The 13921-nt window shown below is 40.7% G+C and overlaps 1 protein-coding gene and 2 long non-coding RNA genes across 3 annotated transcripts; 2 read left to right on the top strand and 1 right to left on the bottom strand.

Moving 5' to 3' along the window:
- Window positions 1–718: 718 nt before the first annotated feature.
- On the top strand, window positions 719–6390 carry LOC119017806 (gamma-aminobutyric acid receptor-associated protein-like 2). Its single transcript, XM_037094865.1, has 4 exons — window positions 719–951; window positions 3374–3429; window positions 3527–3699; window positions 5840–6390. The coding sequence occupies exons 1-4, from the start codon at window positions 918–920 to the stop codon at window positions 5928–5930; spliced, it is 354 nt and encodes a 117-aa protein (XP_036950760.1). The 5' UTR covers window positions 719–917; the 3' UTR covers window positions 5931–6390.
- LOC119017809 lies at window positions 1383–3367 on the bottom strand. The gene is made up of 2 exons (XR_005074562.1): window positions 1691–3367; window positions 1383–1587 (listed from the first exon to the last, which is right to left on the bottom strand). It is a non-coding gene; the product is annotated as an uncharacterized LOC119017809 (long non-coding RNA).
- Window positions 6391–12231: 5841 nt separating the features above from the next.
- LOC119017807 lies at window positions 12232–13921 on the top strand. Its single transcript, XR_005074560.1, has 2 exons — window positions 12232–12359; window positions 12394–13921. It is a non-coding gene; the product is annotated as an uncharacterized LOC119017807 (long non-coding RNA).

Consider the following 13921-nt stretch of genomic DNA (forward strand, 5'->3'; position numbering starts at 1 on the left):
ATTATAGAAAAAACTTTGCATTAAACGTGACCCTTCACAATGAACTTATGTGCTGGAATTAGATGGAAAATTGAGATGTAATTAAAACACTTAAAGTCGACTCACCTCTGATATTCAACTGCATATTCTCTGACAAAGTTGCAATTCATCAAATTATCACTGCAGCTGTCAATCACTAAACCTGCTGCTGTCCAGACTAGTATGTTTAATATCACTGAAACTGAATATTTAATATATACTATGTGTTTTTGGTTGAACAGAAATAATCCAAAGTCTAATCAGGGCTCTGATATGTTGTGATAACACATTTTTCACTCTTTTCTAGTATTTTACTCACGATATTTGTTATTAAATGATCATATGGGATATCGACTGATTAATCGATCATGATGACATCGTCAGCTGCAGCCTGCTTCATCACGATATGGTTATGTTTATGTTCTTCACGGAGGAGAAACCAAACTCGACATAACAGGGAACCGTGTCAAAAGGTAATCGTTTAAAAGGCATATAACTATCAAATATGTTGAAATATCAGCAATAAAACGTCAATAACTCGTGTAAGAAAGAAATCAGCGCATTTAATTTCAACATTTTAACCGTGAGAAGTAAAATCGTCCAGTTTTTTCCCCCGCCGTCGCCCCTCCTCTCTGCGGGGGGAATGGAACATTCCTATGTGACGTCACAGCGGGGCGGAGCCGGCAGAATGAGGCGCAGACTGTTGTTTGTTGTTTTGCTGAAGTGTTGAGAGCCGCCGCGTCTCCAACGGACACACACCGAGCTGAGAGGAGGGTCAACACACACACACACACACACACACACACACACACACACACGGACGTCTTCAGCCGTTAGTTCACCTCCGGTCCAGTTTGTAACCTGCAGCATCGAGCGAACCGAGCCCGGAAACGGCAAACATGAAATGGATGTTCAAAGAGGATCACTCGTTGGGTGAGGAAGGAGGAGGGAGGTGTTACTGACATGGAAGTGTCATAAAAATGTTCTACGCAGGTTCATTTTTGAAGTGAAATCTTTGTGTTTGTTATCCGTTGGGGGAACGAACTGTGGTGTTGTGTTGAGAGAATGTTTCTGTAAAAGCCGTCGGGCTCACTCTCAGGCCTGTCCTTCAGGCTTTTGTCTGGAGAGGAGGCTCTGGTTTTAAGCTAGCTGCACCGACATCACACACACGTTAAATATGGCTGCAAAACATCGATGTCAGCTGATGTAAAGGTGAATTACGTCTTCTTGGGTTTTGATTTGACCTGATGGATCTGTGTGTTCAGACTGATCACCGTCTCTCTGTTCTAAATCACCGGGCGACGACCTGGTTTCAGGCTGCTGGTGGATGTTGACACGGTGGAGACACATTAAGCTGCTAAGCCTCGTTTTCTCCGTTTAGTTACAGTTACACAGCTGGATTACACAGCTGTAATCAGGTAGTTTGTACACCTGGCCATCGTGTTTTCTACATGAATCCACCTGTCAGGAGCTGGAGGCCTGCGGGGCGTCAGCAGGGTGATGAAGTTGTGTCAGTTGGAGGCCCAACGGCTGGTTTACATCCTCTCTGAGGCTTTTACATGAATACATCTGTAAATAAATCATGTAAAATGTTAAACACTAAAACATGAGGAATACACACCAGCTGCCTGGCAGGTTATTTGAGGCCTAAGTGGTTCCTGAAACAGCTCACTTTGTTTGACCAGCTGCCAAAAACACAATAAATGTATTTCTGGTAAAATATGAGACACGGGATGTTAAAATCTCTTCATATTGATGGATTTTAAACCAAAACACATCAACTGTTTTCAACTGTAACTGACAAGTTGTTCCAGTGTAAATACATAATCCAACCTAACTTCCTGCTGAGGCCGGCTGATGTTATCAACTTGTTGTTCAGACTTTAATGGAGGCGTCTGAACACTCACAGCTGACGAAGAGTAACGAGCTCTTTAAGTCTGTGGCACCTTTTTAAACATTAAAAAGTCCAAAACAAACACGACTGTGACAGATGACTGACCTCATTCCAACTCAGTGTTATTGTTGCTGTCAAGTGTTCAGACTACATTACCCATCAACCCCCTCTGCTTCCTGTGAAAAAGAGGATGTGCCTCTTCCAGTTTCCTAAAGTGTTTAGACTGCAGCTGAAGGTTATTTTTATTAAGAAACACTGTGTGGAGGGCTTTTTAGATTACTTGTGTTTAATCAGAAAATTTAATTTCTTCATTTAATTTAATTTAATTGGTTTAATGTGATTGTAATTTATGTTAAAGTGAAACTGATGTATTACAGCTGACTGATGCTGTTTTTGGGGGCTGATGCTGATTTGATGTTACACACATGAACTACACACATATGTATGTAATGGTAGCAGGATATTTGACATTTTAACAGTAAACCACATTAGTGCACTGATACAGACACGTTTTCTCTAAAGTGTCGTATCGACCAAACTGTATGTTAATACCAATAAACCTGGTCGGCCAATAATATCAGATCTATAGTGAATAACTTCTTACTGCTTGTTAATTATTTATTAATAGAACTTGTCTTTTGTCAGGGTTTGAAGGAGAAAATGCTTAAACAAAAACTCCAGAACATCATAAACACAAACAGTCGAACAGATTGTGTCAAAATTGAGAACAACAAGAATAATTAAGACCAGTGACTGAAAGTAACGATTAAGAACTGAAAGAAGGAAAATAAAGTAAAATGTTTAAGCGTTACAAACTAATGTGACTCTTTGTTCACAGACTTAGAAATACATTTTATAAATTAGATTTATAAAATTCTTGAAACTAAATCAATCAAACTGTAGGAAAATGTAGAAATGTTGCCCTTTAATTAGATTCTGATCCAATATTCTGTGCAGCTTGTTTGTATGAAGACAGTATTCAGTTAAATCAAGTCATCATTCGATCAATCAACAGTTCAAAACTCAGAAAAAGTCGATGTAAAGTCAAACAAAACAGAAGGAAATCAGTAAATCCTCACATTGAAGCAGCTGGAAACTTTTTACTTGAAACCAGTTATCAAAATATTTTGCAATAAATTTCCTTTAGATCTTCAAATTGATATTCACGTGTTGTTGCTGCTTTCCTGTCTGATGTTTTATTCATGATTAAACACGGCACGTTCCCCTTTAAGAAACCGGATTGACGGGTTTTGTGGTTCGGTTGGTGTCAGTGTGGTTTAATCCACAGCAGCTGTCTGTGAATCTCACAGTTCACAGTTTAGATATCGACCTTCGTCCATCACTGCTCCTCGTCTCGTGTCGGTACAGAAGAGGAAGGCTGACTCGGAAACGTCTATTTCTGTTGACACACCAGGAAAAAAAATCACATAATTAACGTGACTTGTTTTTTCTGTCCACCAGAACATCGATGCATAGAGTCCGCCAAAATCCGCAACAAGTACCCTGACAGGGTCCCGGTGAGTGTCGCCTCAGAGGCATCGCGGCAGGTTTACAGGAGATCTGTTCAGTGGCGTGTCGGCTGTAATTGTTGTCTCTCTCCGTGTGTCCCGCCAGGTGATTGTGGAGAAAGTGTCCGGATCGCAGATAGTCGACATCGATAAGAGGAAGTACCTGGTGCCCTCCGACATCACAGTGGCTCAGTTCATGTGGATCATCAGGAAACGCATCCAGCTGCCCTCGGAGAAGGCCATCTTCCTGTTCGTGGACAAGACGGTGCCTCAGTCCAGGTGAGAGCCGCGACAGCGGAGGGGTTCAGTCACCTCAGAACTTTTATATTACATGACAAGAGGGTTGTAGTGACAGCGGTGCCAGTGTTAGACCCAGAACTGGATCAGTACAGATCAACAGTTCATTGGTTTGATGCTCCAACAACTGTCTTTTACATTTTCAAACTCTTCTTTACAAAGTTAGGGCTAATTTCACTACAACAGCTTGACTTTGTCCTGGCGGCTTTTGACCACTTCAAATAATATTCACCAAAAAAAAAGAGTCCAGAGTTGAGCAAGAAACACCAGCCTGCAGTGACTCAACATCAAACAACAAAAGATAGAAGTTCAGTTAGTTACAAGACTTGGTTCCTTAAATCTGTCAGGAGTGAACCCTCCTCACAGACAAATCAATAAAGGATCTCTGAGAAAGAAAATGAACCCAGCATCTTTACAAGTGTTGCTAAGCTAAGCTAGCTGTATCATCCTGGTTTTGACTCTGATGATCGACACGTTGAGCTCATTTTGGATCGATTTTCAGATTTAGAATGGAGATTACTACACCCGACATGTTTTAGATACAAAGACTGATCGATTAATTGCAAAAATGAACAGTCTTTCTTCATCACTGACTTTTATTTATCGATGAATTTTACTAGTTATTTGATTTATTGTCTGGTTTGCTCCCTCGGCTGTGACACTAGATTTGAACCTCCTTTTGGTATCTTTGTTTAATTTGTTGAGTTTGTTGAATATTTCAGCAACTTTAAACTCATTTTAACAAAAAGTACATTGTGTGTGTGTGTGTGTGTGTGTGTGTGTGTGTGTGTGTGTGTGTGTGTATAAAGTGTGTGCAGGTGTTTGAAGACTGGATGAGCTCACTGAAACCTTTAAACAAATAAAACTTGAGTCAAATGAGATTTATGACTTTTATCACCAGGAACTTGTGTAATTAAAGACGCTGTCTCTGTCTGAACAGAGCGACTCTGTTTAACTCTGTGGCGTCTTATCAAGTTTTTATTTTTAATGTGGAAAGTAGTCGCGTTGTCGGCTCCATATGAGGTCAGACTGGATGAAGTATTTTGTTTGGGACTATTTTCAGGGGTGGATTAATATTTGACTCATAGAGGAGCAGAAGAAGGAAAATTCAGAAACTGTTTATTCAGTTTTAACATCTGGAAAACATTAACAAGAGAAAAACTGAACACCAGGAGTTAGTGTGTCATCAGGGCTGCGTACTCAACTGTGCTGATTCAACTGTGGGACGGTCGCTGCAACACTGCTGCTCAGTCAGTCGGTCATTACTCAGCACTTTCAGTCTGTGGTTTTAACCCCGTGACAGACAGCAAGTCAGTCAGAGCCGTGAGGACCGCAGGCCTCCGAGGGCTGTCGGACTGTAGTTCTCTGATGGAGAGACAGATTTATGAAATAATCCAGAAACTGATCAGTTTGTATTTTAAGTTTTAATTCCTCTTTCTTACCAAACTGTCTGAGCTTTGAGTTTTATCTTCACCCTACCAATAAACTCCTTCAAATCTCACGAAGTGGTCATTTAAAATCATGCAGTGTAAAGAAACATGAATCTAAAACCCAGAAGATTGTTTTAAAAGTTTTGTGGAGAGCCAAATGTCCACATTCAGTCATGATGAGGCGCACAGTTAAATCATTTCATCAAAATTCAAGCCAGCCGAGCGCTGAACCAGGAGATCCGGGAAGTGGAGCGAGGCGCCACTGAGCAGCTTTTATATGGACGAATGAAGCTCCGCCTCCAGCGCTGCGTCCAGGTGTCTTTACACCTCCGTTGTTAGTTCATTAGTTTGAGTGAAGAGAGACTTGTTTGCCCTGAACACATGACAGGTAATCTAGCAAATTAACTGATGACTGAAAACCAATAACTATCTGTCACAAACAGGAGGACATACTGTTTTTGTTGGGGACTGTTTTCAGCGGCGGATGAATCTGTGGCAGGTGTGAGTGTGTTCATGCTAATGAAGCAACAACAGGGAGGCTCATTGATGTGTTCGTGACAGATTTTGGACAACAATGGAGCTCTGTGGCTGAGAGGAGGAAGACGAGTCGGGCTGTGACAGACAGTAACTGTTGATGTGTGGAGAACAGCGGTCATTGATCGTCTGATCGGTAACTTTTTGTCTCCTTCCAGCATCACGATGGGGCAGCTGTACGAGAAGGAGAAGGACGAGGACGGCTTTTTATACGTGGCTTACAGCGGCGAGAACACCTTTGGTTTTTAAAACAGGAAGCCATGATCGCGCCCGGCCTGAACCGCGGCGCCACCCTGACACCCACCCACATCTAATCACGCCCTAGCTCCGCCCCCTGGAGAAGCGTCGGGAAGCCCCGGAGAGATTGAGCGACACGAACGCAACAGAGAGACGGACAGACTGCTCACCTGACTGGATGAACATCAACGAGTGCGTTTGTTTTGTTGCACCAGTTCTTCAAAGAATCGTAGATTCAGTTGTGTATAGTGTGTTACATTTCAACATTTGTTTGTTTGACGTTGTGATTTGAGTGTTTTTAGGAGGAAACTTTGATTTGTTTTTATTTTCACATTTTAAATGAAGTGAGTGAATGAGTTTTGCTTTTAGTTGTGCTTTGTTCCTCTTTGAAGACGATATTTAAAAGAAGTTTTAATTTAATTATTTGAATTGAATTAGGATGACCTAACCAATAAAAAAGATTAAAATTAAACCTGGTGTTTGTTTTTTTGTTTTTTTACATGTCAGTGATGTTTAATATGAACGTTTGGTTTAATGAGGTTTATCATAAAAAACGTTCTCAGTTTGAGGTGGAAAGTAACTCAGTACAACCTACTTTTACTGTTCTTTTTACTTTTCTGCTACTTTATACGTCAACTTCACTACATTTATCACATAAGTTATTTCCCAGATTTAGTTTAAACCTCCATCTAACTCGATTCTGATTGGCTGCAGAGTTGATCATTGATTCCAGTGATCCAGTAATAAATCCTCCTGACATAAAGTTTGTGATGTTCTGTTATAAAAGTGGTTGTGGGTCTGTGGTTAGCTCTGTGTCGCATTTCTAGAAATATCTGGACTTCTTTTAGAATACTAACTGTAAAATTTCCTCCAGATATCCAAAATAGGGTTAATTGTAAAAAATGTCCTGTAGCGCCATCATCAGGACAAAACCTCTATTATGCCCTGAACAAATACCTTCATAACAACATTCATCCTCATCCTTCATCCTCAGCTGCACACTGTGTCAAGTGCTTATTAGCAAACAACATGCTGACGCACTGAAAGAGAAACATTATACCTGTTTAACATCAACATGTTAGCATTAGCATGTTATCTAAATCACTAAATCACACCTGAGCAGGTGAGGTGGGCCGAGGGTCACGGGAGACGGCAGGCGGGCGGCGACACGGATGAAGATTTATTTGGGAACAAGAAAACACAACAGATGAATCAACAAAAACTGAACCAAAGACTTAAATACAAACTAAACTAACGAGATCAGCTGCAGGTCAAAGGTTGTGATTCATCTGTATCAGACTGTGTGTTAGTGACAGGTGTTTCTACTATTTTGTCCACCCCATTAACATGAGTGAATGGATGTTAGATAAAGGAAACTCTCCGTATAACACAGTAAAGTTCAGTAGACTCACAAACTTTTGTAAAATCTGGTTACAGCAGCAGAATAATGTTCATGGTTTAATGTTCAGGCGTCCGCAAACTTTTGGCCACACAGGCACCAGTGAGTTCAGCCAGCAGGTGGTGATGAAGAACAAACAGCGTCAGGCGGCTTGTTCCTGATCAACACGCGTCCACAGAGAGGAGATTAAAACAATCATAATCATTAATAATCTGTCTGATGAGACTCAGAAACGTTCAGAGTTCGTCCTGCTGGGAGTTACAGCGACGGGAGGCCAGATGAAACATTGTTAGATTTAATAAAATGACAGATTTTCTGGTTTGAACGTTGTTGGAAACATTTAGGACGACGTCAGTTCACAACTCAGCAAACTATATGACAGGTTTCTTGTTTTTTTTAGATGTTTTAATGCAGAAATGATTCATGTTTAAGTACAATTATTTAAGTAGGGAGATAATAAAGTATCACTGAGTGAACTGTTGGTGGCAGGTAACACTGAGTACATTCAAGTTCAGACACATTATTAAATGAATAAATAATAAACGTATGCAAAAGTGCAAATATGGAAATGAATGAAATAAAAAAAAATAATATAATGTATTGAATGTGTGATTTATTCATTTAGACGGGGAATTAAGCATTAGATTATGTAGTTATTTATTGTGTCAGTTATCATGAATTATATATGTATCCACTTATTCAATCAACTAATTATGTCATTATTTATGTATCTAATATGTTTAGTTTTGGCCCTTACAGCCCTCCGTACATGTTCGTTCAACTACTTTCAGTTTTGCATCGTTATTCTGGTTAAATTACTTTAACTGAAACTACGACCAGTTTTAATATCCAGTTTCTTCAAGATATTAGTGGTCAGTTAGTCGTATTGATCACTGAACATAATTCATTAAAACTGTTTATGAAGAAAAGTTCAGGGAACTTACCTGACAACACCTCCACCTGGACCCGGAGCTGATTTTACAGTATTTAATTGTTTATTAGTAATTATTTTCTTTCATTTGACTAATTATCTGTTATCGAATCATATTTTGAATCAACTTGAATCACAGTCTGACAAAATAGTCAGAAGTACTTTTTCTAAGTAGCGTCTTGTGAACTAAACCAGATTTCTTCGTACACGTTCACCTTCTCACAGAAACATTCCGACTCTGAGAATCAAATAAAATCCCAAGTTCTGATCATCGACAGTTTCTTTGTAAAACCACTGAAGGGTGAGATCGTATTTTAGGGTCTTTTGAGGAGGAAGTTTTTTAATATTTCACGTTTCCACCAACATGAAGAGGAACTGATGTGACCTTTTAACAACCACTGGAACCACAGTAAAATAAAACAGTCCTCACTTATTTACTTACAAACTTAATATTTAAACCTTTATACTTTAATACACACTGAACTTTACAGGAATTAAAGGTGAATGAGAATCATTGTAGTCGTGTGTTGTTCACATGAAAACATCAAGTTTTATTATATTGTTGTACTAAACAATATAATGTTTATTATGTTCTACCTCACACACTTTCATGCTACAACTTTATCTTGTGCTTGTGTTGCTGTAACAACCAAATTTCCCCACGTGGGATCAAAAAAGTGTTTTTGCAACTCGTCAAAAACTGAAGCTTTTGGATCGCAGGATGAGTCGTCTGAGCTTTTCTGACAAATAGGACCTTTCGATAAAATTTTGTGCACTAAATAACCTTTTAAAACCAAAATATGTTCAAGACTGTCGAACAAAATGGAACAAAGATGATTCCAGGCTGTGTGAGACAGATTCATCTGTGTGAAGCTGCTCGGTGGTTTTCTTCTCGTGTTTTCACTTCCTCGTCGCTGGTCGGGCATCTTTCTATGAAAGCTTTGTGTACTCGGTGGTAAACAGACCGAACTTACCCCGTATCAGATTCAGAGGAAGACATGAGGAAGCTCGTTTTTGTTTTCAGACACACTTTTCTTCTTCCTCATCCTCAGAGCTGAGTCAGACTTCTTGACCACTGGCCCTCCCACAGACGCTCGTCACTTTCTTCTTGATAATTCTTTGTCATATGAACTTTCCCGTTTTTGTTTTTCTTCTTCATATTTGCAGATCTCAGTTAAATTCCTCAGCCAAGAAGAACTCTGACATTTAACTGAGGCAGAAGTGTTACGAAGGATTAGCACCTTCAGACGAGGCTTTATGATTTAAAGTCACAGTGACCTTTGACCTCCAAAATGTAAATCAGAGATCTGGAGATGCTGCATTTGTGAGAGTGACCTGGACCGGACAGACAAGCTAAACATAAAGTCTTGACAACTGCCGGTGGACATGTAATTATAAAACAGGTTTTCATTCTCGGGGTCAGTTTTTGTTTATTAGTGTTTGATCTTGCACGTCATCATCGTGTCCGTCCGTCGTCTCAGAGGATTTGAAGACGACCTTCATGTTGTCTGGAAGATGAAACTTGACACCTTCAGCGATATCGTGACTTTTCTTCAGCGCCGCCAGCCGGCCCAGCGGGACATCTGTGTGACAAATAACACCTTCATACAAGACTCGTGAAGAACGAGTACAGATGACCTGGTTCTTCTTCAGGTCGTGGAGGACCAGACAGACGAGGACAAAGATGAGGCTGTACAAAGACTTCATCACGTTACTTCAGTACATGTTTCATGTATCTGTGTGACTTCTCCTCTCTACACCTGAACTTTCTCCTCCTCACAGCTTCAGAACAGCCTCGTTACTTTAGTTTGATGCATCTGAGGTGAATTCTGGATTCTTGTTATTTCCCAACATCAGCAGACTGATGTGGACCGCTGCTCCTCTGCATGGAAAGGTGCCAGTTGAGGTGGTTCGGGCATCTGACGAGGATGCCGCCAGGGCGACTTCCTAGGGAGGTGTTCCTGGCACGTCCAACTGGGAGTAGACCCAGGGGTAGACCCAGGTCCAGGTGGAGGGATTATATCTCCTCTCTGGCCTGGGAGCGCCTGGGGATTCCCCAGTCAGAGAGACTTTGGATAAGCGGTTGACAATGGATGGAGGGCTCATGTGGAGATTCTGCCCGAGATCTTTGTACCAGAACTTCTCTAAATTTGTTCTGATTCACTTCATCACCATCAGCGTTGTCGGCGCTGATGTTCAGATGTTTGCTGTGGTTTGATTTTCATTCCTCAGAGAAATTCTTTATAAAATTGTAAGTTTGTAATAGTTTACAGGTTCATGTCTGATCGATCCAGTGACAACAGTCCAGTCGTGAAGAAACAGAAGCTAGAAGGACAGTTTGAGTGTCGTTGAGCAGCAGAGATGTTTCAGACTGGATCATCTCGCTCGTGGGTTCAGACGACGTGCTTCACATTTGGTTTCATGTGATTTAATGTTTAGCTGCTGAAACGCAAAAGTCTCTCAGTGAAAGTAATCAGAGAATCAGCAGCAGCACTACAAGCTGCATCATCAGCAGTATTAATCATAGTAGTAGCTGTGTGTGACGCTGGGAGCTGATTGGTCGACACGATGTGAGTTTCACTTCCTCTTTGGTTTCCATCAGAATCAGCAGAGTTTCTAAGAACAAACTGTTATTCTGAATTTAGCTCCCAAGAGGTTGTGACTTCAGAGAGAGAGTAATTTTCAGATCCATGAGATTTAAAAATCTGTGATGTCATCTCAGTGTGATGTCATTGAGTTGCACAACCAGGAAGTAAACTGCAGAGCTGGAAACAGGAAGTCTCACTGATCTGAACAGGTGTGATCTCTGTGTTCAGTGGTTTTATCTTAAATCTTTGGATAAAATGATTTAATGGTTCATTTCTAAATGTCATCAGTGAACTAAATGTACTTTTCCACAACTGAAGTTGAACTGGTCTCTTCCTGATATATATATAGAGATTTATATTTGTCAGTTTGGCTCTCGACTCGTGACCTCCAAAATAAAGTGAGCACAACACTAAATTCCAAAAATAAAGATTTTATTCGGAAAGGGGCGGTATAAAAAAACATACATTTAAAATATTTTCATATAATCACATTAGGACACAACTGTACATTTTGAGTGTAAAATATCTGAATATAAATCATTTTCTGATGTTAGCAGACGCTCTGATGTATCTGATGTCTCAGAAGACATTTTTAATATTATAACAGTCACATTATAAAGTCAGATTTTAAACTAGTGACTCTTCTGTGTGATAATCTGTATATTGATCTGTATGAAGATCATTGATTGTCAGTTAAAGGGCTTCATCACCAGCGAAGTTCAGACACATAAAGTCACAATTTCCTGGTCTCCTGGTTTGTACAGGGTAAGACGTTGAAAGGAGCAGATGGTGAGGTCTTGTGGTTGGCCGTCAACTTCTCAAACTCTGTCATGAGTTTCTTCGCCCAGGTCCAGCTGCCATCCAGACAAATCTTCGTCTCACACACAGTTGTGACTCTGTAAGAAACACATAACATTGGATCCCGTCATGAATGCAGAATTACACTGAACAGGTAACTGACTGACTGTAACTGAACAGCTCCCCCTTGTGGAGAGTCTTCAAACTACTACAGATCATTTATTACTGAATTATCACTCAATAAAAATATAATTTTTTATATTCTAGTATTTATATTAAGTGAGCAGATGATGACTGTTCCTTCCTCCTCTCATTAATCAATAAGTTCTTCAGTTTAAAATCAATAATCAATGCACCGTCTGTTTATACTCACATGATTGAAGTGACTGGACACTTGCTGTGGCTCCTCACTACGTCCTGGATCTTTCCTTTGGGAACAGGAACACGGGTCACGTTTGGACAGCAGAATTCATTCATGGACCCTGGAGCGACTGGAGCTGTGAACACACACATGAACACACACATGAACACACACATTTAACACTCAGGCTGCAGTTTGGATTGAGGCTCTCAGAGAATCAGAGCAGAGTGACTCACCGGCAGAGTTGTGATGCAGGAGGCCGATCAGAGCGAGCAGAGCGAAGGTCAGCAGAGTCTTCATGTTTCTGACAGAGACAGACCAGCTTCTGTTTGAAGGAAGGACTTTAATCTGCAGCTGATCTGAGGTCAGAGCTGATCTGAGGTCAGAGCTGATCTGAGTCCAGAGCTGATCTGAGTCCAGAGCTGATCTGAGTCCAGAGCTGATCTGAGCTGCTTTTATACTCACATCAGCTCTGTTCTCAGTATCTCAGCTTCCTCTCTGTTTCCTCTGCTTCTCTTTTCTTTCCGCTTACTCATGCTTCTTCTGCTCTTCGGAGAAAGTAGTTAATGTGTAAAGTGGTTTCATTGGTACTTGATTACATTCTCAGGATTCCAACACTGTCTCAATCCAAAATGTGTCTATTTGATGTCCTGGGAATATAACTTTAATAATCTACCAACTCTCAAATACTTATACAAAAATGCCTGTTAAATATATTTCTTTGACTTCCTCTTAAGTCCCAGATGAAATGAAATGTGAGACACCTGCAGGTGTAAAGAGAGTCTCAGGTATGAAGTCACACAATAATCACGGCTCTGATGCAGGTGAGCTTCTGGATGAAAGGTGTCTTTTGATGGTCACTCAACCAGCTGCACAAGAGGCAGCAGAGGAACCTGAACAGAACCTGAACAGAACAGCGGTTCTGGCTGACAGTCTGGACGAGGTCAGTGGGGCAGGCAGACAGGTGTCGTTCCCACCTGTCTTAAGCCTTCACACAGGGGGCGTGGCCACACCCTGATTGGCTGTGAGGGGATTGCCTCCAGCTGCTGTCACTCATTCATCAGGAGTCTCTCCACACCTGCACACAGGTGATCTGAATCCACTGTTAATCATGTTTGCACAGAAGTGGCTGATAGAAATGTTCTTCAGAGGGACACGTGAAGGATCATCAGGCACAAAACACCATCGAACATCTGAACTACAACATCAGCTACTTTAACTTGTTCATTAAGTTGTTTTAGCTCCAGTGTTTGCAGCACTTGAATACAATACAGTTGAATGTAATCTTTAGTCACAAATGTTTTCAATCCTCTTTGAGTCCATTAAAATGTGAGTTCGGTGCAGAGACACGAGGCAGCAGACAGACAGGAAGTACATTATCACACATCTAATAATGTTTAAGATCACAAGAATGAGAAAAGGATGTGAAGGAGGAACGAGGACGATTAGGTTCCACTTCCCTACATTTCCTCATTAAACAATTTAATGATGAGAATAATGAAGTCAGAAGTGTTTTTATTTTCAGTGTGACAGTTTGTTCATAGAAACTCTGCTCTGCTGTTTCTGGGGGAAACACAAGAAGTGAAACTCAGATCATGTTGACCAATCAGCTCCCAGCATCAGTGAAAACAACTCTTATATTTAATTCTGCTGATGATGCAGCTTGTAGTGCTGCAGCTGATACTCTGATTACTTTCACTGAGAGACTTCTATGTTTCAGCAACTAAACATTAAATCACATGAAACCAAATGTGAAGCACGTCGTCTGAACACACGAGCGAGATGATCCAGTCTGAAACATCTCTGCTGCTCAGCGACACTCAAACTGTCCTTCTAGCTTCTGTTATCGATCAGACATGAACCTGTAAGGAACTGGCCTCTGCTTTCAGTCTCTGCTGGATAATAAACAGAGTGAATCTCTACCAC

This window comes from Acanthopagrus latus, chromosome 4 (assembly GCF_904848185.1).
Source record: "Acanthopagrus latus isolate v.2019 chromosome 4, fAcaLat1.1, whole genome shotgun sequence".
NCBI classification, from domain to species: Eukaryota; Metazoa; Chordata; class Actinopteri; order Spariformes; family Sparidae; genus Acanthopagrus; species Acanthopagrus latus.